Source organism: Stomoxys calcitrans, chromosome 3 (assembly GCF_963082655.1).
Source record: "Stomoxys calcitrans chromosome 3, idStoCalc2.1, whole genome shotgun sequence".
In the NCBI taxonomy this organism is placed as follows: domain Eukaryota; kingdom Metazoa; phylum Arthropoda; class Insecta; order Diptera; family Muscidae; genus Stomoxys; species Stomoxys calcitrans.
In genome coordinates this window covers 7,667,524-7,695,436 of record NC_081554.1, presented here as the reverse complement: position 1 = coordinate 7,695,436, position 27,913 = coordinate 7,667,524, and the positions used below count along the sequence as shown (strand labels likewise).

The following is a 27,913-nucleotide window of genomic DNA, read 5'->3' as shown; positions in this document are numbered from 1 at the left end:
TTGGGTCTTGTTTTACATTCTTTTTTTTGCTTTTAATAAGAATAACAATAATACAATCGTAAATTTGAAGATAAGAAGATACATTTTGTTGAACTTGCTTAATTTTTTAATGTATTTGATTATTGGGAAGCGTACATTTCATCGCTACAGGAACCAGTGTATTTTTTATTCATTCATAGTACAGTCTGTTTATCAGCGGACGTATTACAACTGGATTCGGCGACATCGCCATGGAAGAGTTTTCCTCTACCAGTAGGTCGTCCGCGACAATAATAACAAATTCGGATACAGATCCTCCATATTTTGCGTGCAAATATCCAGGAAAGTCATGTTGTTTGTGTAACTTAACTGAGAGGAGTAACTTGGGCCAAGGGACCATGCTTAAAATCCCAGTGAACGCTGATACTATTAAAACCTATATGGAAACTCAGGAATCTATAAGAAGTGCGGATACTGATCGATTTGCAGATGAAAACTGTTTGAGAAAAAAGTCCATTGCTAAGCCGGTTACCATAAATAGTGAAATCATTAACGAGTTAGACATTATTGGACATGAGGAAATAGCTACTTTGGAAGATGCATTTACACCAGAAGGATGCTTTTTATACGTTCACACAATGTGTGGCATGTGGAGTCTGCAAGTAAAACGAATGGAGGAGGACTTTATTCCAAATTTTGAGGATGTGGTGATCAAAAGCCTGCAAGTCAAATGTTCATTCTGTACACGATATGGCGCTAGTATTACTTGTAGAATGAGCTGCCAGAATAACTATCATCTGCCATGTGCGGCGGCTTCCGCGTGCTTTTTGATTATTGAATCTTTTCAGGCATTTTGTGTTGAACACGTAAATCAGGTGCCTTACATTGGTAAAGCAAAATAATAAAAAAAAACAACTGATTCCTATATTAATGAGAATACTTTTGCAGCTGTTGATACAAACATTGAATGCCGACAATGCTTCACTTTAGGAGATATTTCCAAACTACTTATGTGTTCTACCTGTGGAGCTCATTATCATAACTACTGTGTAGGATTAGCAAACTTTCCAGGTTATTAAAACTATAGAAATAATACTGATTTGTTCCATAGTTCATAGTTGCATAAATAGTCTATATCTTATTTATCAATATCAATTTTTTTTTTTTTTTGAATAGATTCTCGATCTGGATGGAATTGTCAGCAGTGCTGTAAATGTCTGATATGCCGTCAATCGGATAATGGCGAAAACCGTTCAGTGAAATGCGAACAATGTCAAAAATTATACCATACTAATTGTTTAAGGCCTATTATTTCTTCAGTCCCAAAGTATGGCTGGAAATGCAACGTAAGTTTAAAATATAGACAAATTTAACATAGTACTGCGAAAATCTCTTTTTTATAATTTACTATGACAAAGCTCATAAGAGATTAACACACCTGCATATTAAAATGTATTTAAATCCATTATGAATTATTTGGAAATACTTATCAAAACAAAAAAAAATTAGATATTAAGGCCTGTGCCGGTTTTTAAAAACGTAAAATGAAAGATTTTCTTTGCCTTTTTTCTTTTGAACCTTGCCATATACAATTTTATAGGCACACTTTTATCAAATTTCTATCCAGTAGGAAAACCTCAAAGGGTTTTTAAAATCTTACAACTATAAGGTTTAGAAAATATACGCAAAGTTGTTTTTCGCGTTTTGCGAATTGGAAAACCAAAACAGCTCTGATTGATAAATTTGTTAATGTGTTATGTTATGGACAATTTTTTTTTAGAGATGTCGCATTTGCACCGACTGCGGTTCTCGCACTCCAGGAGGTGGATCTTCCTCACGATGGCATTGTCATTATACAATTTGCGATTCATGCTACCAGCAACGTAACAAGGGTTTTTATTGTCCCATTTGTCATAAGGCGTACAGATCTGCGTCGCACAAGGAAATGGTGAAATGCAATAATTGTAATCGGTAAATTGGAATCGATCTCTTCCTTATGGTAACTTCTTCGAAGTCAATAAATACCCTGTTTTTGTTGTTTCTAGTTTTGTTCATAGTACTTGTGATGGTGAGGCCGATCTTAGTGCATACCACATAAAAAAGGAAACAAATCCCGACTATGATTACGTATGCCCACCTTGCAAATCGGGTAAACATTTGGTGGGATTTGGAGCCACTGATCCTTTGTCGACGGATGGGTTTCCGCGAGACTTGGAATCAGAATTTTATGACAAAGATACTTTAGAAATTTCAAATGCGGTAGATCCCTTGAAAATTTCTAAGAAAAGAATCAATCTGAAGGATATTGGGCGAGGTGGCAAAATCGGAAAACTCTCCATGGGTAAAGGAGGAGGTATATTCGGTCAAATAAGTCGTAAACGCAGTGTGCGTGGAAAAGGACGTCCCCTAGCCATGCTAAACTCATCGTCAGCACAATCGAACATAGACTCAAACAATGCTATGGGTTCCGAAGAAGACATGTCACTGGAAAAGAAGCCGATTTTGTGCTCCGCAAAAGATAAATTTATATTAATGCAAGATGTTTGTGTTATGTGTGGTGCTTTGGGCCAAGATGCCTGTCTAATATCTTGCGCCCAATGTGGACAATGTTATCATCCGTATTGTGCCAATGTAACATTATCCAAAACCATGCTTCAAAAGGGATGGAGGTGCCTGGATTGCACCATTTGCGAAGGATGTGGCCAAAAGGATGACGAAGGACGTCTTATATTATGCGATGAGTGTGACATATCCTACCACATCTATTGTATGAGCCCCCCTCTAGATGCCGTGCCGAATGGCAATTGGAAGTGCAATTTATGTGCATTATGCCAAAAGTGTGGTCGCAACTCGCCGGGTAAACATTCACAGTGGCTGAATGGATTCTTAGAATGCGGTCCTTGTGCTAGCCAAGCGAAATGTTTCGTCTGCTCCCAATCATATAACGAAAACGAGTTAATAATACAATGCAACAGTTGTGAAAGATGGCTACACGGTCAATGTGACAACATCAAAAACGAGGAAGATGTTAAACAGTTCACCGAAATTGAATATCAGTGTAAAATATGTCGCAAGGACAACAAACAAGTTCAACCTAAAGCTATTGCTAGCAAAGCGCCATTGCCTGAGGCATTGAATAATAAAGGACAAAACGCCACAAACCAACCCACCAATGCTTCATCAGTGGATAATGCAACCAGTGTTGCCACTTCTTCCACAACATTACCGATAACTGAAGCCGTGGAGACCACTGATAACACGTTCTGCATTGATGGAGTTTGTGTCAGCGAACATGGTTTCAATATGATACGCAATTTAACTACAGAAATCAAAAAGAAACGCAAGCTTAAATCGGATCTAAATCAAAAAGATTCTGGCATTATGTCAGCTATCGATTCTGTTGTGGCAGGAAATGCTGCTGGCCACGCTGGCGATGGCAATACACCTCTGGATGGAAATACTACGCCAACATTTAAGGACGGAATGGTGTGGTTGGGTGAAGATGGCAGTCAGCCGGAAGGTTTTTCGATTTCTACCAACGAAGAGGGTGTTAATATTCTGCGCAAGAAAAGACAGCGTAATTTGCAGAAACTTGGCATTGGTGGTTTCAATGTGCGCATACGCGGCTTGCGCAAAGAAACTGAAGATATCTACATGGGTACTTTGGAGAATCCTTCACTAACTGACGAAAAGAAGAAAAAAATCATTAAAAAGAAACTAAAATCGAAACTTTGTGAATCATATCCGGCCTATTTGCAGGAGGCCTTTTTCGGCAAAGCTCTGCTGGAAAACAAAACTTCGGTTACCTTCGATGAATCCGATTCTGCCGACGAAATTTGTTTGCCACCCCCCATACAGTCATCTGCTCTACAGCAACCACAGGTTCTGGCTCCAACTCGTGTAATTAAAACAGAACCAAACCAACATACAGCTTTACAAACTCCCATAGAAAGCTCCACAGCCTTGGAAGCGGAGAAAGTTGACGCGAGTCAACAAGGTGTACAAGGTAATAGTTTGCTGACGCCGAACAATCCGCTTATAGAAGAAAATCCTTTAAATATTATGAATACAGAATGTAATGCAAATAATGTGAGTAATTGGACGAATATAAGGAAAACATATTTGGTGCTAATAAGACTCATCTCTTTATTCTCTTTGCAACAGATTGCGACAGATAACTGTGGGCTGAGCTCCAATACGAACATGGGCATCAGTAATATAAAAATGGAAATGAGGTAAGAAACAGCCCCCAATTTTTAAAACAGAGAGTGTCGGGAAGTGGATTGTACCCATTTTAAGATAAAGTTATTAATCAAAATGTTTCAACCTTAGATCAATAGTGTTATTATAAAATGTATGGGGCATAACACGGTGTTGAGAGGGCGGTATCGTTTAGTTAACTGGCTTGAAAATACTTTTTCCCTTTTAGCTGATAGTCTTGTATCTGCTAAGCAAGAAACCGCATAGAACAAAAATGCCAAATTTAGTCATGGCTTAAGACACCTTTTGATGAGTAGGTCTGTCCTTTTCATAAATAGGCTGTTCTATTCTGTTTCCAAATTTTGTGATTTTAAAACCCATTCAATAAATGTCTCATGGGTCTTTTCAAAGATTTGGAATCTAAAGGAAAGCTTATCTGGCTTAGATATATCATGACCTGAAAACCCTTTTGACGCAGAGAACAAGAATGCCGAGCGTAGTCATAACTTACAACACTTTGGGTGAATAGGATTGCCAAATGTCGGATTGTAATCGGCAAGTATATGATAGGTTTCGATCTGCCTCCTATGGGTCTTTTCGAAGATTTGAGTTACGGCATAGTGTGCTGCTCTTAGTTAACAAATGTTGGCTGTTGTAGGCATATGCTAAGCCTCCTATGGGTCTTTTCGAAGATTTGAGTTACGACGTAGTGTGCTGCTCTTAGTTAACAAATGTTGGCTGTTGTAGGCATATGCTAAGCACAAGTTGATACATACTTCTTGTCGCAGTTCCCTGAATAGCTCGGTAGACAATTCATATGCTAATGCTGCCTTATTCGTGAGTGCTTTTGAGTTTCACTTTTCCCTTAAAATGAACTGTTTATTATCACGTTAATAAAGTTACCAAATTTTCAACATGAGATTTCTTAGATAAAACCAAAACAACAAATAATTAATTTGGACATTTTGTATGAGGGAAAAGGTGAAAGTGAATCATAGAACACACCAGATTATTCTTTAGTTAGCATAATACTTTCTTCTATTATTCTTTCTGTCTTGGCCGGATATCTTCGTTGCCATTGCTACCAAAAGTTGAAACAGTATCCTAAGATTGATCGATCCATTTTGATTAGGCCAAGCCTTATATTATTTTTGGCTGATATACTGTCATTTTGACCTCGATTCCTGTTTGGTGGATCATGTTTGCCGCCCTTAATTTACGCCTAAGTTACGTTCGTTTGAATTTGTTTCTCCTTTTAGCCAATGCTCTAATGTACCCATTGTGCAAAACACCAACAGCAATAAAATGTCAACGAATAGCAATCTATTGGCCCAACAGAATTTCATACATAACAGTTTGAATGTAAACAGCAGTTGCCAGAAAATGCAACCGCAACAACAGCAAATGATGCCCTACCAAACTTACGATCAAATGGGAATGGTCAATAAAAATCCTGCCCAATATTTAACGCAAAAATCTGAGGATCCAATGCTGAGTCAAGTAAAAATTGAACGAGATAATATGTTGTTATCTCAAGTTGTCAATACAAACGAAGGCGTTGTTTCGGCAGAAACTTCGGTAGATATTCCAATTCCAATTGAAGAGCCCGTCAAAGAACAAGCAGTAGCTGGCACCCAGAAGACAGCAGAAAAAATGCGTAAAGATGAAGGTTTGTATTGTACATTTTTTCTTCAATATAACTGAGAGAGACCAACTTAAATTACATATATTTTTTGTTTTATTCTAGACTTGGGGGATATGGCTACCATATCTGCTGTTTTATATGCCAATACCCAACATCCAGAACTGAAAAACTTGTATCCAAATTGGAATGAACGTTGCAAGCAAATACTTAAAAAGTGGCGCTCACTATCAACGGAAATGAAGGCTCCTTTTCTACAGCAAGCCAAAGACAATCGTTCAGTTTTAAGGCTTAGAAGAACTCAACAGGTATGTACAATTTACTACGATATACTGCTGTTTTATTATCTTGTCTCCTTGGATCTTTTTGCAGGAACCAGAAAAAATATATTTCCAACAAAAATCATTAAAAGAGCAGGAACAGGAAAGAGTTTGGAAACAACATCAAGCTAAAAACAAAGAAACTTATGGTAGTAAATTGAGTAAAGGTGGTAAGTTTTACTTGTTTTCCTGCATCCATTATTACATACGAATGTAAATATATGGCAAAAATTTTGTTTTAGCATTTATAGGTGACTTTATGCGACCAGAAACAGTTACCACCGGTAACCCACCCCAAAAGCAACAACAGCAACAACAACCGCAGCAGCAGCAGCAAGTACAGCTTCAAGCACAGCCTCAACCAATGTTTGACCTAAATATTTTAAACGAAGCTTCCAAAAATAAACAATCAAAGCCTATGTTACACGCTACCGAACAAATTAACCCCAAAAATATAGCAGAGCCTTTGTTAAATCAACAGCAACAGCAGCAGCAGCAACAACAACAACAACAATCAACTTTTATGGCTACTTTGAATCAACAAATGCATCAAAGTCCTTTGGATGATTTATCAAAGCCGTATAATCCATCTAAATCAACGGATCCCACTTCGCATCTCTGCGAACGCAATGATATATTCCTATCCGACAAGAATTGGGCCGGTGTTACAAAATTATCTGATCCAAAAGACACCATTAGTTCTGTGGCAGAAAAACTAGAATCAGATGAAAATGCTGGATTTGGTGACATTTTGGGTGGCTTTGGCGAGGGTGACGACGACGATATATTGAAATCACTAACAGCCGAAATAGGTGATGATTTCAATATTCTTGAATATGCTGATCCTGAACTGGACGAGATCAATGGCAGTCAAAATCTGCTAAATAAATTAGATTACGAGTAGTATACTACAATATTACAAGAGCAGCGCCTTATGTTTTTAATAATGAAAACAGCCTTAATTAACATTTGCTAAAAAAACATGTAATATAAATAAATTTTAAGTGAAAAAGAGCAACAACAACTTTACCTCAACGAGGTGTCGAACTGCGACATGCATTTTGAACTCGGTTGTAAAAAGAGGCCCCTTATCATTGAGCTTAAACTTGAATGGGATGAGGTAGTACTACGAGCTTTAAAAACTACGCCAAATAATGTAAAACTTTCCAAACACGTCAAGTAGATGAAAGACTACATAGTTATGTGGTTATTTTTAACTGTAAAATATACTTGGAGGTCTCCGTAGCGCAGAGGTTAGCATGTCCGCCCATGACGCTGAAAGCCTGGGTTCGAATCCTGGCGAGAACATCAGAAAAAATTATCAGCTGTGGTTTTCCCCTCCTAATGCTGGCGAAATTTTTGAGGTACTGTACCAATTGGTATGGCAGCCATGTAAAAACTTCTCCCAACAGAGGTGTCGCATTGCGATACGCCGTTCGAACTATAAAAAGAGGTCCCTTATCATTGAGTTTAAACTTGAATCGGACAGCACTCATTACTATGTGAGAAGTTTGACCCTGTTCCTTAGTGGAATGTTCATGGGCAAATTTGCATATGCAAACTATCACACTGCAATAGAACCTGACTTCACCGATCATGATGTTTGCGACAAATATCTCCCGAAAGAGGTGTTGCACTGCGACTCGCCGTTCGGACTCGGTTATAAAAAAGAGATGCCTTATCATTGAGTTTAACCTTGATTCGGACAGCACTCATTGCTATGTGAGAAGTTTAACCCCGTACCTTAGTGGAATGTTCATGGGCAAATTTTCATTTGCAAAAGCGTCTTACTGCAATAGAACGACCTCACCTCAATGATCATGATGTTTGCGACAAGATGGCGACAAACATTGATTTATAATTTTGGAGAATTTTAATGATTTTTGGGTAATAAAGTATGTGCTGTACTTAATCGTTTTTATTTGTAAACATCTTTATTTCATGTTGCATGGAGCTATTAAAACACATTTTTATTCGTCGTTGCAAGAAAAAATTCGTCAATGCCTTTTATGTCACCCTGTTACTCAGAGAAAACTTCATTTGAGCTGCGTACCTGCAAGCGAAATTTTCGGTAACGGTATCGGTAATGTTTATACAGCTTTTTAAATCCAGATTTAATGACTTGATCATCTGTTTCCCTTTGTAAAATCAGCTGACGAAAGCCTAAAATCCGGATTTAATGAGCAGTGTAAACGGGGTTTAACATAGCCCCACAAAAAATAGTCTAAAGGCGTTATATCGCACGATCTAAGCGGCCAATTGATCGGTCCCGAACGTGAAATAAAATGTTCACCGAACTTTCCTCTCAATAAGTCCATTTTTACGCGTGCTGTGGCACCGTCTTGTTGAAACCACATGTCATGCAAGTCAAGCTCTTGCATTTTGCGCCAAAAAAAGTTGGATATCATCTCACAATTGCGCTCACTATTCAGTTATGTCTTCAGTCTTTGAAGAAGTACGGTCCAATGATGCCCTTAAATAGAACCCTGCGGTACACCACATAGGAGTGATAGCACATTGGATTCAACGCCATTTGTAACAACAAACTGACAACTGTCACTTAAATATAAGAAAATGAGCTTGGAAGCAGAAGCAGAGAAATTATAAGCATGACGCAATTTCGTAGGTAAATGAAAAAACTTTTTAGAATTAAACGCTTTAGATAAATCAAGCGAGACCATTGCGCTAAAGGCTCTATTTGACGGCATGTAGCTGTCTTACATGTCAAATTTAGCACATGTATAGTTGAACATGTCGTTTGATACAAACGACATGTTCAACTATATCATCTTTTTAAGATTTTGAATTGTAAGTAAATTGACAATTTTGACAAACATTTTCAATTAAATGTGAATACAAAAAGTGACACGACATAAGACATGTAATAACGCCTTAAGTCGTCCACTATCAGCATTCTCCCGTGTGCAGTCTGTCAATTTCAATAATAAATGGATGGTATCAGGGTTATATTATGAAGGTTGGCTCACTTGCCCAACAACATCGAAGTCGAATATACAACCCTGTGACAATGGTGGCGCAAATTCCCATTAGGCTATCAAATTTCTGGACACTTCCTAATTAACTTTCTAGTTTTTATTTGCATTATTATGGGTAGCAGCCACAAGATCAGAAGATTTATGATTTTAAATAGGTAAATTATAAATTAAAATAATTAAAATGTGACAAAGGAACAAAATATGAAACAATTTTAAAATTCAAGCAAGCATTTGACGTTTTAGTGGGATTCGGATATAACTATGGATTTGGACTATCCATTCCATCAGCTGGGCAAGTAAGCCAAACATCTTAATTCAAAGTCCTTGACGAAAGGCATATTGCATATCAAGGAGGAGTTAAAAAGGTGGTCTTACGCGAACAGCTGTTAACAGCCGACCGGTTTTGAAGGTATTTAGATATCCGATTTTTGTTTGCATTCTCTTTGTAGTTATCTTCTTTTACTCATATTCTCTGTGTGTAGGCAAAACGGCGATCAGCTTGATGACAAGATGACGGTTGTTGTACTAATGAGACCACTTTTCAAGATATATTAATTTACAGGTAGTGACAGTTGCCCAACAACAAAATATTGAGTGCACTATCTGTCAAAATCAGTGATTAGTGCAAATCGGATTTTGCGTATGTTATTAGTTTTCGCCATTTTTGTTTGTTTGTGTTACATGGTTCTTAACTATAATACACACGCACAACCAAAACATGTTGACAGAGAGTGCACTTCGCGAGAAAAAATTTCCAAGCGAGAGGAAATGATGAAGACATCAAAATGCAATTAATCAGGTCAACAACAACACCAGCCACATATGGGAAGACAATTTTTAATAAAATGTACTGGAATTCCGCCTACGCCAATAGATCCGTATTTGACCTTATTCATCGCCCCAACGACTTCTTTTTCGTTAACACAACGAAATGAAAAAAAGTTATGGAGTCATTTACACTCGAAAAATAAAACTTATCATAAGAAATAGAAGAAATACCTTTAAAAGTGTACGAGAAAACCAAATTTGTTAACAGGAGGATTTTGCCCACGATAAAATAATTTTCCGGTTATTATTTTTTCTACGAGAAACCCGCTCTAAATTCCTCTACCCACTGAAGTGAAACCAAGAATTTTTGTTAGTTTTGACAGATACCTTTGCAGCATGATCCAATTCAGGTAGTTTTTTGGTAGTTGCCAATATTGCCTATCGATAAAAGTTCGTTGAAATACGAAATCGAATTGTTAAATATTTACTGTTATTCAAGCGCATTTTGTAGTAAAAGTATATAAATTAATATATGTAATCAGAAAATTAGGTTACAAATCTCAATTTTCTATAGTGACAATATTCATATGTTTCAAGATGAATATAAACACGATTGAAGATCTTAATAAAGTTGCGGCAAACATTGAAAAAAACATAGAATATCCGGTAAGTAAATTCGCTTTTTGTCTTTCGTGTTTTCTTCCCCTTCCAAATATTACAATAATTACAAGAAGTGGTGGCGAAGAATGCCAAGACCATATTTAGCAAACGTTAATAATGTTGTTGTTATAGCTACATATTTGCATGTGGAGATAGAGTTCCGATCCATAGGACTGATCGCCGCGGAAACGTTATAGTTATTTAAAGCGCCAAAAACTGTCATTATTTATGCAAGAGTCGGTGGCGCCCGGCCCCCCATTGAGACACGATAGAACTGCTTATTCGCGACTGCAGTTGCGGATACTCCATATAGAACATGCGGATACTCCGCGTGTTGTTGTTGTTGTAACAGTTTGTTGTGTTTTATCTCTCGTCTGCTTGATTATGTTGAGTGTAGAGACCCAGGAACTCTGCGACTAAGATGGGGTGCGTCCACAAGGATCTGGGTCTGAGTCGAGTGGGTCTGGCTGGGCAGTAAAACAGGTGACGTGTATAGTGCGGACCCTGGTTACAATCGGGACATAAATCATGCACGTCGGCGTCAATTCTTGCTCTGTAGGCGCTGAGGCGGCTGCATCTGCCGGAACGTAATTGAGCCAGAACCACTCTGGTTTGCCGGGGGAGGTCATTCAGCGTGATAACTGAATGAAATGAATACCACATAGACCGGAACACAAAGTTCCAGCCTGTGTGATGCTCATAATTATCCCGTGCCGGGTAGTAATTGCCTCCTCATTCGATTGAACAATGTCCCTCTGTCCATGTTTTCTTGTAATCAAGGTACAGGTCGCATTTGTTGCCCGATTGCCATCAAATTTTACACATTTTATTTTTTTTTTTTTTTTGCATTAGGTGGAACAGTATTAATTTTGGGAAAATTGGTTTCGATTAAGATATAGCTGTCATATGTCTTTCATTCGATATACCCTTTTTATGGCGCAAATTTTGTCCGATTTAGCTGAAATTGTGCACGATGACTTCTGTTAAGATCTATAACGCGATATAGAGCTCATATAGAAAGGTCTTTCGGTTTGAGTTCTTGAGCTCCTACTAGGGGCAATTCTTATCTGATTTGAAATTAAATTTTACATAATGGCTTCTAATATTCTCGTTTTGTATGGCCCATAAACTTTTATAGCTTCCATATAATTCACTTTCTCGAAACGAAAGCGAGCAAATATTGGAAGTTATACCTATTCAAATAAAAACACACTTTTTATGACTTCAAATTTTATAATTATAGTTTATACCTATACTTTTTTAACTTGCTTGCCTTATGATAGGAAAAAACTTATTTGATACAAATTGTTAATGGGTTCCTAAAATTACCGACATTTTTGGATCATGATGAACCTGGTATATACTCTTCAACGGTAAAATGGTTTCAGTTATATATGGTAAGTAAGACATAGTACATTGAGAATTCATAAATAATTGTTTATGTTATACAATCTAACTAATTATTTTTACAGAACTTGCAGTCCTCCATTGATTTAAAAAACGACAAAAAGTTAATTCGACAATTTCAGAAGTCAATCTCTGCTGCAATTACCTATTTAATAGGATGCCTGCAGTATAAGAAAAACGATGAACCAGACTATCATTACAATTTATTAGATATTTTAGCAACGCTCCTGAATAATTCCCAGCCAGAATTAATAAAGCAGAAGATATCGAATTTTGGCAATGGGACCATGTAAGTGTTTCTCAAATGCAGCTATAGTATTAAGTCGGCCGAAGATATCGTTCAGATGAAGTGGTTATTATTTTCGCCAAAATATCTCAACATTATTTTTACTCTTGTTTGGAATAATATATGTTTTCTTCTAATTTTATTAACTCAGATCATGCTTATGGAAACCAATTAATTTTGTTGACGACTTCAATACACAATTACTAGCTCTAAAAATGTATGCCAATATTTTAAAAATGTTGGACAGCGAAAAGCAAAATGAAGAGTTGAAGGCCATTAAGTGGACCAATTTAAAACTATTTAACGATCAAATGAGAAAAGTGATAGGAAAAACCCACAATGTATACGCTTTTGAGAATGTGAGTTGAATTTATTTTTAACATTTAAAAAATACCAGTGCTAAGTAATTTTCTTATAGGCTTGTCGAGATCTTTTGAATAATTTCAACATGAATTTATCGAACAAGTGCCTGATTTACTCGTTCTATTGTAACACGGCGAAAATTGGAGAAAGTGTGGAGTTCTTTAAACCACAAGTAAGACGGAATACTGAACTATAATAAAACCCCAAAACATTATTATTATTATTATTCATTTGCAGTTCTTTGACAAGTTTTGGATTGACATGAACTTAAGTCGTTGTATTCTATCATTTAGATGTCGCTATAAGCTTAGTGAGGAATCTCTTAAGTTAAAAGATTTTAATGCTACTTTAACATGGAAAAATATTAAAATGTAAGCATATAAAATGATTATTCATTAATTGAATTGGAGATTAATTACCATATACCATTTAATTTTAGGACAGACAATATTTTATATTTTATCATTGATTACAAAAACAAAATTTGCAATTTACCAGATAATATTTCATCAAAATTAACAAATGTCGATACTATGGATTTTTTCTTACCCGACGTTGAAGTCAGGCGTATAATGGATAATGATCGATTTAATGAAATTTTAAAAAGAAATCAGAACGAAGACATTGTTAAGGATTGGACAGGTAAATTGCTAATTTAACCCATATTCGATATTCGATTTAATCATATTCTAAATTAGAGAGTATTACCGATATTCACGAAACGTACAGTAGTTTTCAAATATGTTTATTTCACAGATTTCATTTATAGAACTGTCAAATAAACCTATTTAGAGGCTTTATTATTTTTTGTGAATACGGCCGTAAGAGTAAATCGCATAGAGGTAGTGGTCTAAAATGGGTTAATTGCGATTTCTAGCCTAAACTGTGCCTTCTGGAGTTGAAGAGTATTGGTTTTTGTGAAGGCAACAATATCTATTTACTAACACATCCTATTGCTTATGGGAAACATACATGAAACATTTTCTGGTCCATATTTATCATAGGTATTAGAAGGAACAAGGGTTCATTGCAATTGAAAATACGAGACAAAAGTAAGATCATGTCTTATCATTTTTATTTAAATGCATCTAATTTGATCAAAATTTAGCTGTTAGCAGACGTATTTTTTATTCGGGTTTCTAAAAGCAGGCCCAACGCATATCGGCTAATTTCCTTTTTCGTTTCTTTTTAGCGCATCCTTACCTACTGAAAAGATCCCCAACGACTCCTTTAGGATCGAAAAATAGTAACACAAGGACTAAACAACAAAACTCATTGAAATCTGGTGCGAAACGGAAATTTTTCAACTATGGGGAAAACGAAGAAAATGTTAAATTTAAAAAGCTAAACAAAACGGAAGCAAAGAAGAGAACTTATTTACAAAGATCAGGGTGAGTATGGGTAAAAATTGCACATATTTTAATAACAAATTGATTAAAAAAATTTTAGGGTGCGTAAGCCTTCAAATGGCAAAAAAGCTGTCTGTAAAGTTGTTCCAATAGTGGATTTAACAAATTCACCCAGAGAGTTATATGATAGAAAGCAAGAAAGTTTGGAGCCCAATAAACATCTGACACATATACTAGACGTAGAACCTAAAAGCGATGAACATACAAAAGCAATAAATAACAAACAAATTAACGCAATTCTTAATAGAGTGGAATCAATTTGCTATAACAAGGCGCTTGTTTATGAACATTTACAGAGCGAAGCAGTTGCACAACCAGGTCAATCATATCGTAACTACAAGTCAAACCATCACTTAAGTTCTGCAAAGCCAACACAAACAAAAATAATAATGAAAAACCAAACTAAACTATTGCCGACGGTACAACATTGTAATGGAACTGTTTTAAAGCAAGAGGTAAGAATTGTTTTTACCAACGATCATTTCTTGATATTCAATGGTATTTTATAACATTTTAATAAGTAAATGTCAAAGAATTTAATGTCGCAGAAGTAATATTTACTGTTTGTAACATGTCGATGAAACCCATCATACCATCGAATATCATTTCTTGATATTTGTTTTTTATAATATGTAAATAAAATGTAGGTAAATGTCAAAGAACTTAATGTTGCATAAGTAATATTTAATATTTACTGTTTGTAACATATATAAGGATTCTTTTCTTATATGAGTAGTATTCATATTTCTACGTACACAACATACTTCTGTACGAGTTTTCACATGATAGCCCACTTTTGGTCTGCATATGTGTTTTTGTTTTTTTTCTTTTTCTATGGAGTGTTGTTCTTTTAGAAACTTTTTCGAAGTGGAGTTTTCCGCTTCGGGGATTTAAAAATATTTCTTGTATGGGTTTGTTTCTTATAAGAGTTGTTTCCTACATCAAATCATTTTGCAATGAAGGATCTAAGAAAAGACATGTTCTTAAAAATGTTTTTTTTTTCTTATACAAAATGTGCTTATATCCGTTATATACTGTTTTATTCTGTAATGATTTATGTATTTATAACATACAGTTTTTTTTATTAATTTGTCATTATAGAAAAACGAAGAAAAAAATCAAATATTGGAAATCAATACAAAGAAACGTAAAATTTGTTCTCAAGTATGTTGCTCGATAATTTATTTTATATTCACATTCATACATACCCGCATAATTTATTTCAGGATCTTTTCGATGATTTGAAAAGTAACGAGAATTGCAAATCAATTAAAACAAGAATAGAAAATTTGGCGGAACCATTGGATTTCATTGCAGTCTCTCCTTCGCCTAGAAAAAGACATCCACAAATTCAAGGCGATTGTGAAGAAACTGTTCCAAACAATTCCCCAACAACTTACAAAACTCCACTAAATTCTCCAGATCCTTCGATGCCGACAACTCCCATGTCTACTAATAAAATGTATGTTTCGGATATAAATAATACTCCAACACCGACACACACAAAAACTGGAAAGAACCATTTTTTATTGAAAGGACTCCGAACTGAAAATGAGATTCAGTTCGGAGTCTCAAAATGTTCTCCAAAAAAGCATGAAAATCATAACATAGATGGCTGTGTTATATACAACAATCGTTTAAGTGATGCAAGTGATAGCGAAGATGATGGCGAAAACTGCAAGCAACAGATCACCTCTGCTCAATGCTTAAGAAATCCAGCTCAAAGTGACGAACATTTTTTTGAAAAACCTGGTATGGAAAATAGTACCAAATTGGGTCATGAAGAGCAGGCATTAAAATCGGATGTATTGATGAGTCATGTGTATCATCAAGAACCATTAATAGAAACTATTTCCAACCACGAAAAGGCCATTCAAAACCATCAAATAATCCCGTATGGACAATGCGAAACAAAGCGGAGTGAGACCATGAATACTATAATATCATCAACGAAGGATGTTACAACAATAAACTATGTTTCGGTAATCGCCTGCTCAAAAGTGCTAATAATGAAACATAATCACAAAGATATGAACGTAATCCCAAGATCCATAATGAGAAATAACGATTTGAATGAGACCAATAATGAGTCTGAGTCAGTTTCATTCAAAGCAACCGCTAAAAATAAAAACAAAATTGAAGGTAAATGTTAATATTTGTTATTCTCATCTAATATAATTTTAAAAATAATAATATAATCATCTTAGACTACTTACACAATGTAGCCGCTACATTATACACAAGAACCGAACGCTTAGGCCTTGTGTCCTTTTTCTTGTATTTCTACTATTCAATCCATAATTTGACATTAAATTCTAGGTCTTTCTAGTACCTTTTTCTAACATTTACAACATATGATAGGCAATATGTTTTATAAAAAAAACAAGTAAAAGCGTGCTAAGTTCGGCCGGGCCGAATCTTATATACCCTCCACCATGGATCGCATTTGTCGAGTTCTTTTCCCGGCATATCTTCTTAGGCAAAAAAGGATATAAGAAAAGAATTGCTCTGCTATTAAAACGATATCAAGATATGGTCCCGTTCGGACCACAATTAAATTATATGTTGGAGACCTGTGTAAAATTTCATCCAATTCGTATAAGAATTGCGCCCATTGGGGGCTCACGAAGTAAAATAGAGAGAACGATTTATATGGGATCTGTATCGGGCTATAGACCGATTCAGACCATAATAAACACGTTTGTTGATGGTCATGAGAGGATTCGTCGTACAAAATTTCAGGCATATCGGATAATAATTGCGACCTCTAGGGGTCAAGAAGTCAAGATCGCAGATCGGTTTATATGGCAGCTATATCAGGTTATGAACCGATTTGAACCTTATTTGACACAGTTGTTGAAAGTAAAAATAAAATACGTCATGCAAAATTTCAGCCAAATCGGATAGGAATTGCTCCCTCTAGAAGCTCAAGAAGTCAAATCCCCAGATCTGTTTATATGACAGCTATATCAGGTTATGGACCGATTTCAACCATACTTGGCACAGTTGTTGGATATCATAACGAAATACTTCGTGCAAAAATTCATTCAAATCGGATAAGAATTGTGCCCTCTAGAGGCTCAAGAAGTCAAGACCCAAGATCGGTTTATATGGCAGCTATATCAGGTTATGGACCGATTTTAACTTTACTTGGCACAGTTGTTGGATATCATAGCAAAACACATCGTGCAAAATTTCATTCCAATCGGATAAGAATTGCGCACTCTAGAGGTTCAAGAAGTCAAGACCCAAGATCGGTTTATATGGCAGCTATATCAAAACATGGACCGATATGGCCCATTTACAATACCAACCGACCTACACTAATAAGAAGTATTTGTGCAAAATTTCAAGCGGCTAGCTTTACTCCTTCGGAAGTTAGCGTGCTTTCACAGACAGACGGACGGCCATGGCTAGATCGACATAAAATGTCGCGACGATCAAGAATATATATACTTTATGGGGTCTCAGACGAATATTTCGAGTAGTTACAAACAGAATGACGAAATTAGTATACCCCCCATCTTATGGTGGAGGGTATAATAAGGTACTCTCAAATTCTCTATGCCATCCCTCATCAGATTTTGAAAATAATCGTGCACTGACTAATCTCTCGTTGTATTTGTTAACTTTCTTTTACTGCTTGTTCTACAGGAAGTTATGCCTGTATCAATGCTAGCATTCGTGTACTATTTTGGTAACATTATTAGGTGATCAGCTCTATGGGCCAAACTCAAAGTTGGATACCAATGATTACATAAAAAATGATTAGCTTTGTTTCTTGGACCTTTCTATCAAAAATTAGTAAAAGTTGATCGAGCTCGAGATCTTTAATTAATTAGTTTTCCTTCATTTCCCGATATTTCGCAAATACATTAAAATTCATACTCATTTTTTGTTAAAAAATATAACACAAAAACTTAAATCTATAGTAGTTGTGCTACCATCGTCCAAATTTTTTATTGGATATTATATTATAGTACAATTACAGTCGAAACCGGATAAGTGAAGCGTTAAAAATACATCAATTTGGTTTCACATATCCGTATTTTTCAGTATAGCGTGATTGGGATAAGTGAAATTAGTTCCCAGCTAAGCGATATAAGCATAAGTGCAAATGAAATTTCACGTCAACGTACTAATTATGTATGAAATAATTTAGGTTGAAAAAGGCAAGGCTCAGTAGAGTCAGTAAAAGTCAGAGACAATCATTAAGGATATATCATAATACATTTTCGTGAATTTCTTGTTGATGCATAGTTTCTCATAGAAATACTTTTTTCACTTATGCAATTTCAGTTTCAAATAAAAAACGGAATTTGGAATTTTCGGTTTAGTGATATGTGTTAGTGAAGAGATTTTTGAACTTAAGAGAATTCAACTACATCGAATACCACCAAAAATTAATGGTTCTTGTCATATAGGGTCACTTAATTGAAAATGTTTGTCAAAATTTGTTAATTTATATACGATTCATCATTCTTGCTATCACACCTGTATGTTATTTTCGTATGACACAACCAAAAAACTTAAGCAAAAGCTGATTTTTTTATGCGTAAAAATTTTCAATGTTGTGGAAAACCTGGTTAAATCGTAAATTTGTGATAACAATTTAATTTGGGGTTACTTTCATTCGACTGACAACAAAAACAGCTGATTTCTTTATGTTTTTGTCAGAAGGAATAGATCACGCTCGAAAAAAATGACATGTGCTATTTTGAAAAGTGATTTTTATGTGTTAGTTTCGATTGTATCATTTTTAGATATTAAAAAAGTTCTACGAATACCTTTTGAAATTAATCCAAATGGCAATAACCTAGTCGAAGATCACATAGAAGATTCATTTGAAACGGTAAACGCTGAATGTAATGGTTATCAAATTTGGCAAGGAAATGAACTACTCTCTAATAGTAAGTAATAATTTAAAGTAAAATTGCAATAATAATTATATATATATGTATCTTTTTTTTTGGTAAAGATTTTTCTAACATAGTGGCTGAATATAGTGACAAAATTAACCAGATTATTGACGACTTACGGGACAAATGTTTTACAACTTACTTGGATGATGTTAAAACACAAGTTTCTGGCATAAGTGAAAATATTTTGAACAAAGCCGAAGAAAATCGTAAAGATCTTGAACACATACAATGCAATATGGAAAAGCTAATGCTGGAAATCGAAAATCAATATCATATGTATGTAAAGAAAAATGAAGACTTTAAAAGGTAGGTTATTGAAAAGATGAATAATTTGTAGATTTTTGTAAAACCAACCCAAACCCCGCAACACCTAAACTATTATAGATATCGTGAAATACTGGAAAAAAGTTTGAATAACTTGGCAAATCTAAATAAAGGAATTAACATTAATATGGAATATAACGATTTCAAAGAAAAGTTTTATATTTTGGAAAATTCGCTACGCCAAAATGTCTGGAAAAATCATGTGAACAAAGTAAAGCAAGAGATGTTACAAAAATTTGATAAACTTTCGGAAATATAAAATGTAGTATGTATATATTTTTCTTTTGTAAACAAAAATTTTCATTTTTAATAATAATCCTTAAAATATTTTTTTTTTTCGAAAATTCAAAGACAATCAATCACATCTATATTTCTTGCCGTTGGTCCTAAAGAAGACTTACCTTTTTTCTCGTTTTCAATGATTTTTTATAGCGGCTCCCCATCACCTATTAAACACCATAGAGTTTGTTTACAGAATTTACAACTATGTAAGTGTGCAATATGTCCACTGCTGTCTGTCCAATAGATATGGACACTAAGGGCGATGGCTTACAACCTGTGAGGTTGATGTTTATTTTACATATATATGAGAGATATGTCCAAATCTGAAGCGATATCTTCTAGTTTTAATAGGCTTCGTTTCTAGGCAAAAAAAATGTTTATGCTAAATTTGAAGATGATTGGACGAAAATTGCGATCTGTAATTTAAATTGAGAAAAGTTTCTCAGCCGACCTGTACACTAATCAATGGGTCTATACCACAGTATTGGGGTAGGGTATAAAAAGGGAAGTTTTGAAGGATTAGTGATGCCTCCGTCAATTTGTTTAAAAGCGCATTCGCTGTTTACTTAATATGAGATTTCTTTTTGTTCTTCTTTTCATTTTGTATATTAATGACATTTCAGAGTTTCTTGATTCTAGCTTTTGTAATATTTTTTATTTGCCGATGATGCGTTTCTTCTTTTTAGTGCAGATTGGGATAACTGCCGGGAATTGGAGGATAGAATTAATTTGACATTTGATCAGACTTTGTGGGGTCAACTCGCAAATCTCTTTTTGTATATCAATCTTAAACGAAAGTAATTTCTTTTGGTTCACATGAACCTGTTTTGAACATAAGTTTGGGGAAGACGAATGTGTAATTTATAGAGCAGCATAAGTGTTTGGGTATTCTTTTAGATAGACCTCACATTGATTCCACTCATTCTAAAATTTACTTCACTTTACAAAGGATACATTCGGTTTTCGTTTCTTGCCGCCCTGCTGGCTAGCTAGCTTTCCCAGATAGACTTTCTCATGCGGTTTTAATGCCCCAAATTTTGCATGGGTTGAAGATTGTGTTTGGCACTGTTGATTATAATTTTCTCAAGCTTAAACGAATTTTAATACTATTGTTCGTTTTGTTTACAATGTTCGTATATGGAAGCACTTATCAGAGTTTGTTGTAGGTTTCTTAGGAACAACCTTTGACAGTTTTGTGGATTGCAGAATTCTATTTTTCTTTTATAAAATTGTTAGGAGTAGTGTGCCACTTCCCCTTTGTAGCATTTAAAATTTTTCACGTTCGAGTAGAAACCCGCAGCTCAATATACAAAGAATTTGTAGAACCATATTCGGAAGTTCTTTTATTGTTCGTGTTGCTATATGCTGAAATGTTTTGCAGGTTTAACTGCGAATTTTTCCCATTCCCATTTGTTCGATTAAAATTTCTTAAACATTTTGTGGCTTTGGAATCGGCATTGTGGGTATCTTTTTTTGTTTTTTCATCATGTATTTAATTTCATGTAGACCGATAGGGACAGCAAACGACGCCATATTTTTTTGCCGCTCTTTTGAAATTTTTCTTCAAGCAGGGTTTGCCATTTCATGATGGATGTGTATGTATGCATCGTATTTTCGTGAATTGGGCTGAGCAACAACTTAGGATTCGGATTTCCATCGAAAAATTATCAGCGATGAGGATAATTTCTGGCTGAATGGCTTCGGTAATAAGCAAAATATGCGTTATTGGTCAGACAGCAATCCGCACGTACTCCATGAGTCATCATTAGCTGTGTTCGAGAACTCCAAAATTTGTGCAAAATCTTGAAAAATTTTTTGCCAACAGAAGAGAGCGCAAGAGAGAGCAAATTTTGACAGTTAGAAAATAGAGAACCTGCAAATTTCTACTGGGACTTTTTAGCCAGCAGAAATTTGCAACTTTGAACAGATGTTTTTTAAAGATCAGCTGTTTTATGAAAATCAGCCGTTACATGAAAATAGAAAAGAAAAAAATAACGGCAAAAAGGATCAAAAAGGCAGAGGTAGGTAACAAATTTAAATATTGTTTATTGGTAATTATTAAATTTTTTAATTTTTATTTACTTTTATAAAATTCATGGCAGCAGCTAGTGTTCAGGTACAGAAAACTCGACAAATGTAATTTTACCTCAATTCGGTTGTTCTACATTAGAAGGTAAGTGCAAAATTTGCGGAATTAATTAGAAAATCTTGAAAAATTAAAACGTTGTATCATTCCAGACACCAAGAGAAGAGAAATTGTCGGTTTCTTAAGTGTTATGATGGAATCATCCTCATCGGAGACCTACGATGGAACCAATACCGTTTCTTTGATTTTGTTAAGGAGGGAAGATGCTGCCATGGGATTGAGTGGGTCTAGCTGGGCATTTAAATTAGTGACGCAAAGTGGTATTAGAAAAATGTAGTGCAAATTTGTCTGCCAATTGTGAACTGATACAGATATCATCAATGATAACAAAGTGTCCGGGGCCGCCACATGACCAAATAGAAAGCTCCCTTAGCCTCACATCAGTGGTCGTAACATTTTATCTAGCCACAATATCCATAAGCATTCGATGGTTAGTCCTAGGTATCTTTGTGAGCAAAACAAGTGTACTTTTGCGGTACGGCGATGGCATGTAAAGCAGTTGTAGTCCTATGCAGGCTTCGAAATGCATGCTGATTCTTGGCGAATGGAAATTGTCCAACGAGAGGAGCGAGAGGAGTAGTCCCTCATGCGTCTTGGGTACCGATGAGAGAATGGAGGTCGGTCTGTACGGTTCCCCCTTGCTCATGTTTCAGAAGCGGTATCAGACTGCCCACCTTCCTAACATCGGGTACTATAATAAATATACAAATGGCTCCCCTTCTAGCCTTTTTACTCTCGGGTCAATAAATTGACGTTTATCTAAGGAAAATACCTCGCAATTATCGCCAACATTTTTTATATAAAAAAAAATTGTTTTCCAAACAAGCAAATAAAAACAAACCAAAACAAAAATCATCTGTTTTCTGCAAATTTTCACTAGAACTCATTCGCGTACTTTTGCTTGCAAATTTTTTAAAGAGAGTAAAATGGCTCTTACTCTAATGCAAATGTTTACTGGAAAAGTACGCGAACAGACCTATTGTATCCCGAAAAATACGGTTTGGTGCGGTTTATGGGAGTCATTGGACCGTACTTCTTCTTAATGATCAAGACTGGCACATTACTGTGAAAGAGAATCGCTACCCTTCAATGAAAACAGAATATTTTGGCCCCAATTGGATGATATGGACTTGCAGGATATGTGGTTCCAACAGGACGGCGCCAAACAGCGAATTTCACAATCAATTTAATGGAAACCAAGTTTGGAGAACGTGTTATCTAACGAAATGGTCCAGTCTAGTCTATTCATTAGACTATTTCCTGTGGGGCTGCATCAAGTCTATGGTCTATGTCAAGAAGTCAGCGACGATTGAATATCAAACGCGTACGAATATATAACGCGAAATAGCAGCAGTATCGGCAGAGGCAGATACTACAAAACAAATAAATAAAAAAAAAAACGCCGGGAGCGCGCCTTGTACCTGCTACCGCCATATCGTGCATTAAGACATTTTCTATCACTCAATGTAAACTCATATAAGAAGAAGACTAAATAAAACATTTAATACTACAACTACTACAGTATCGGCCGATTTATGCTTGAAAACTGTCGAAAATTGTGTTCAGCGTCTGGACTTCTGCAAGCTTGCACGTGGTGGACATGCAAAAGAAATCGAGTTCCATAAATAATGGCATCGAACGTACTTTCACAGAAATAATAAATGACATTGATATCCACAACGGGTTTTGTTTTATTTAAAAGAAAACTTTTGTAGCGCTCTTATTGAAAACCCCGATATTTGTAGCTGGGGAGCCAATAAATAAATTACAGTTTTAATGTGTTCGACTCATTCATAATCACCCTTATTTCCGTTGTCGAAGGCAAAAATCGACAGCAGTCGAAGGCGAATTTCACATTTCGTGGTTATTCTGCAACTTATTCGCCAGTTTGATGATAGCATTCTCATATAATGACTTTCTTCAGCGCATCCGTACTGGCATATTTTTATACCCACCGCCAAAGGATGTTTTTCCGGCCCTATAAAGTATATATATATATATATTCTTGATCAGCTTAAAAATCTAAGACGACCTAGCCATGTCCGTCCGTCTGTCTGTTGAAATCACGCTAGTCTTTAAAAATAGAGACATTGATCTGAAACTTTGCACAGATTCTTTTTTGTCCATAAGCAGGTTCAGATCGAAGATGGACTATATAGGACTATAGGCTTCAGACCCCTTATCGACAGATCGGTCTATATGACAGCTATTTGGGTCAGATGTCGGGAAGCCTTAAACCACTCAAAATTCCAGCAAAATCGGATAAGAAATAAAGCATATTGTAGAATGCAATTAACTGCCGATCGTTTTCGTCAAATTTGACAGTCAAGCCGGAATAAGGGGAACTGTATTTTTTTTTTATTATTACTATATTATTAAGTTCTTATCTACTTGGGCTAATTATTTCGTGTAAAGCGTATTTAAAACAAAAATGCAAATTTTTTAGTTTTTGAAAAAATGTATGTATATTTGTTGCCTATTACTTTGAAATAAAAAAGTTTTGAGAGTTCCAGGAGACTAGAAGTTTCAGATAACAAACAAATACAAAAGGATATAAATGGAAGTGCAGTATAATATTATGATGAACAAGGCGAAAACAAGGAGAGTGTTGTATGGCTAAAAATAAATATTACTATAAAATAGTTTTAATGAATACTTCTTAAGAGAAAAGTTAGTTTAATTGTTCTTTAGACATTGTTGTTAAACTGTCAAGGACATTCTTCGTAGTTTTAATAGTGATATGTATGTCCCATAATCATATCTCTGTTTTTTTTTTTTGTTTGTTTTGAGAATGTCGTGTTAATTTCTTAGGCAAAAGAAAAAAGTACAAACAAAACAAATGGAAAAATATAAATTTAAACTTTAATGTAGACAGAAAGAGAGAGTGAGAGAGAGAAGAGAGAGAGAGAGTGAGAAAGATAAATAAGCTCTAGTTAATAAAATTAAATTTTATGATTAAATTAAAAAAAAAAATAATAAATAAACATGTTACGTATGTCTAACAAAATCATAGCAATCATAAGAAATAATAGTTCGCTTTTTTGCAAAAAGTAATTTCATTACAAAACGTTTGTCGTTATATTAAATATTTCGTTTCGTAAATTCTTTGTATACATAAATCTTAAATAAATACTATTTTTTAATAAATTTGTTAAGTTCATTTGCTTTGTTATTGCAACACGTTTCGTTTTGTTTTCTTTAGTTACTATTCTTTTTGTCTTCCTCTAAACTTTTAAGGCATTTAAAACAATTCAAAAAGAAGGATGGGAGAGTTTAATTCGCGCTATTTTCGCACCTTTACGAAAATATAAATTTTTGTTTAATTTGGTTTTGTAAAAGGGAGTGTGATATTTATTTAGTTTTTTTTTTCAGTTTCTTTTTGAGTTATTCGTTTTCTTGTACATCCGTGTCAGCTGTGGCATCATCGATAGCTGCTATGTTCCGCTTACTGGATGACTTGACCAATTCCAAATATTTCTCACCATCGAACCGATTAGTTTCATCCTGCAGGTCCTAAAGAAGAAGATGACAAATGTTTATTAGCAATTAGTAAATATTAAATAAGCATTCAATCAATTTATTCCTAATTTAAATGTTTCTTTTTGTTATGTAGTCGTGTTAGCTGCTTTGTAGCCTTTAACCTTTAAAACATATGTATGGTCATACATGTGCAGCTTGTATCAAATAATCCTATAATAATTTTATATTATATCACAGTCCTCTTTTATTTGATCACTGTATTGATATACAGTGAACGACGCAAAAAAGAATCCTGTGCAAGTCAGATTGTTTGAAGTGAATTAGAAAAACAAAAATATTTGATTTTTTTCATTTTGAGTTTTATTCTACCTTTAGCAATTGATGCAATTTTTAGTTGACCATACAATTTTGTGGCAATGCGGTGACCAGTCATAACGCCAAACAATTCATTGAACCTGATGACCGCTCATAAATTAGTAACAGCCATCTGTGGGCTTTACTTTCTCAGCAAAATAAAATGGACGTTATTCAAAAAGAACAGCATTTTAAGTACTTCCAAATTGACATAGCATGTTCTATTCTCACATCAGTTATGTAGAATAAAATTGAAAATGCTTGTTTCAAATCGACTTATCCTTGATTGTGTGTTGTATGTTCCATATGCCGTTTTTGACTATTTAAGTTAGGTGCTTTAACGAAACCAATTCGTAATACCCTTGCGGAATTTTGGCCGGTCTTCCTGTTACCGTGCTAAGTTCGGACGGGCCGAATCTTATATTTCTTCCATCATGGATCGCATTTGTCAGGTCCTTTGTAGGCAAATATCTCTTTGTAGGCAAATAAAGGATATTAGATAAGTATTACTGTGGCATTGCAGCTTTATCGGGTTATACACAGATTCGGGCTATACTTGGATTTGGATGGTGGTGAGAATAGCAGAAGTCCTTGTGTAAAGTTTCAGCCAAATCGGATAAGAACTGCGCCCTATAGGGGCTAAAAAAGTAAAATCGGAAGATCGGTTTATATGGGAGCTAAAACAGGGGTTTAGAACTTTCAAACAATATTTGGCACGAAAGAAGCAGGTCATAGAAAATGTCATTGCGTAAAATTTCAGCCACAAGAACTGCGCCCTCTAGGGGCTCAAGAATTGCAACCGAGAGATCGGTTTATGATAGAGCTATACCAGGTTCTAAACCGATTCAAACCATATTTGGTTCGTATATTGCAGGTCATAGGAGATGCTGCTGTATAAAATTTCAGCCAAATCAGACAAGAACTGCGCCCTCTGTAGGCTCAAGAATTGCATTTGGGAGATCGGTTTATATGGGAGCTATACCAGGTTTTAGACCGATTCAATAACTAAGCAATTGTTTTGGTTGGAGGTCATAGCAGAATTTATAGTGAAAAATTTCAGCCAAGTCAGATAAGGTTTGCGCCCTCTAGAGGCTTAAGAAGAAATATCTGAAGATTGGTTAATATGGGAGCTATATCGGACCATATTTGGCAAACCTGTTGAATGTCTTATAAAATGCCACATTAAAAATTTTCAGACAAATCTGATAACAATTGCGTCCTCGAGAGGCTTAAGTGGTATAATCCGGAGATCTGGGGCCAAATTGTTCGAAAATTTTTGTTTGGCGTTAACTCAAAACAAAATTAGTTAAATTACTATGGACCAAGAACAAATCATGCCCAACGAGCACTTTGAAGTTTAGCTCAAACCAAGTTAAATCAGTGGCCCAAATCATAATTTTTGGCCACTTTTGAGAACAAGTTAAGGACTGAAATATATGCCCTTTGAAGAAATCCATTGTACGACTCAGAACAAATATTAAGGCAAAATGTGGTCATATCGAACAAAAGAGAATGGATCAAAAATGTTGGTTATTTCCAAACATTATTGTACACATTATTGTACTTTGCATCAATACAAAATATTTTACATAAAAAATATGGTAATTTGAATTGGAAACAGCTACCCGCTAAAACTAAATAATACCCATTAATAATATAAATGTTTTTGTTTAGATGCATTTTGTATTATTTGGCAATGACATTGGATCATTATCTATCATTTCCTCACAAAGTTGTCTTCAGAATCCGAGGACAACAAGCACAATAAAAGGAACGTAGCCATGCTTTTTTAATTCGCCCTTATTCCCGTTGTCGAAGGCGAAAATCGACAGCAGTCGTAGCGAGGGGGAATTTCACATTTCATGGTATTCTGTAATTCATTCGCCTTCGACATTTTGATAATAGAAATATATTGTGGTAAATAAAAAAAATTATATAAAAGTAGGTTCCATACTCTTTCGACAAACAGGCGCGATGTAGTTTAGAATGCAATTACCTTATATATCAATCGTTTTGGTCAAATTTGACAGTCGAATTCGACTTACGCGATACCAATAATGTAAACGAATGTCCGTATTCGACAACCATAATATCATTTTGTAAAAATTTCGACATTCTTTTCTTTCAAATTATAGAAGTTTAGATGTTACCAGAGTTCCTAAATGAATGTTTACATAGAACTTTATATACAAATTTGCAAAGCATCTATCACACTCTATGTTTTTGTATTTTCTATTCATATGTTATTATTAAGGTATGTCAAAATTCTCAATTTACATACGATTCATCTTGAAAACCATCAAATGCTAATACAAAGCAAACACTTTTCTGTCTAATGGCTGGTACTATGTGCGTTTTTCACCGTAAAAAAACCC

At 35.1% G+C, this 27,913-nt stretch overlaps 3 protein-coding genes across 9 annotated transcripts in view; 2 read left to right on the top strand and 1 right to left on the bottom strand.

Moving 5' to 3' along the window:
* The first annotated feature begins 30 nt into the window (after positions 1–30).
* Positions 31–7,155, top strand: LOC106092195 (histone-lysine N-methyltransferase 2C). Its single transcript, XM_013258977.2, has 10 exons — positions 31–867; positions 928–1,050; positions 1,156–1,325; positions 1,760–1,950; positions 2,025–4,068; positions 4,144–4,214; positions 5,439–5,848; positions 5,927–6,129; positions 6,194–6,311; positions 6,384–7,155. The coding sequence occupies exons 1-10, from the start codon at positions 231–233 to the stop codon at positions 7,043–7,045; spliced, it is 4,629 nt and encodes a 1,542-aa protein (XP_013114431.2). The 5' UTR covers positions 31–230; the 3' UTR covers positions 7,046–7,155.
* A 3,226-nt stretch (positions 7,156–10,381) lies between these two features.
* LOC106092249 (uncharacterized) lies at positions 10,382–23,481 on the top strand. Of its 4 annotated transcripts, none has more exons than XM_013259044.2 (18): positions 10,407–10,421; positions 10,480–10,571; positions 11,849–11,962; positions 12,038–12,261; positions 12,410–12,617; positions 12,677–12,793; positions 12,859–12,992; positions 13,061–13,263; positions 13,814–14,012; positions 14,071–14,485; positions 15,132–15,194; positions 15,257–16,172; positions 18,794–18,940; positions 19,009–19,258; positions 19,337–19,541; positions 19,628–21,579; positions 21,664–21,731; positions 21,797–23,481. In XM_013259044.2, coding segments are annotated over exons 1-15 (3,282 nt in total). In that variant the 5' UTR covers positions 10,407–10,420; the 3' UTR covers positions 19,536–19,541; positions 19,628–21,579; positions 21,664–21,731; positions 21,797–23,481. The 4 variants fall into 4 exon arrangements, with proteins under 4 accessions (XP_013114507.2, XP_013114498.2, XP_059221464.1 ...); XM_059365481.1 differs by having other exon boundaries at positions 21,661–21,731; XM_013259053.2 differs by having other exon boundaries at positions 10,382–10,571.
* A 1,255-nt stretch (positions 23,482–24,736) lies between these two features.
* Positions 24,737–27,913, bottom strand: part of LOC106092127 (eukaryotic translation initiation factor 4E-binding protein Mextli) — a 36,740-nt gene continuing 33,563 nt past the window's right edge. For all 4 annotated transcript variants that reach the window (XM_013258898.2, XM_013258907.2, XM_013258910.2 and 1 more), the window contains one exon: positions 24,737–25,217. In XM_013258898.2, coding sequence (XP_013114352.1) covers positions 25,089–25,217 — 129 coding nt within the window. In that variant the 3' untranslated portion in view covers positions 24,737–25,088. The remainder of the gene's footprint in view (positions 25,218–27,913) is intronic.

Excerpts from the sequence above, each read along its gene's own strand:
- LOC106092249 (XM_013259044.2), top strand. Across the intron at positions 11,963-12,037 it reads AATGGTTTCAGTTATATATG|AACTTGCAGTCCTCCATTGA; the intron begins GTAAGTAAGACA and ends TTATTTTTACAG. Across the intron at positions 16,173-18,793 it reads AAATAAAAACAAAATTGAAG|ATATTAAAAAAGTTCTACGA; the intron begins GTAAATGTTAAT and ends TATCATTTTTAG.
- LOC106092195 (XM_013258977.2), top strand. The coding sequence starts at position 231 with ATGGAAGAGTTTTCCTCTACCAGTAGGTCGTCCGCGACAATAATAACA. Across the intron at positions 868-927 it reads AAATCAGGTGCCTTACATTG|CTGTTGATACAAACATTGAA; the intron begins GTAAAGCAAAAT and ends ATACTTTTGCAG. Across the intron at positions 5,849-5,926 it reads AAAAATGCGTAAAGATGAAG|ACTTGGGGGATATGGCTACC; the intron begins GTTTGTATTGTA and ends GTTTTATTCTAG.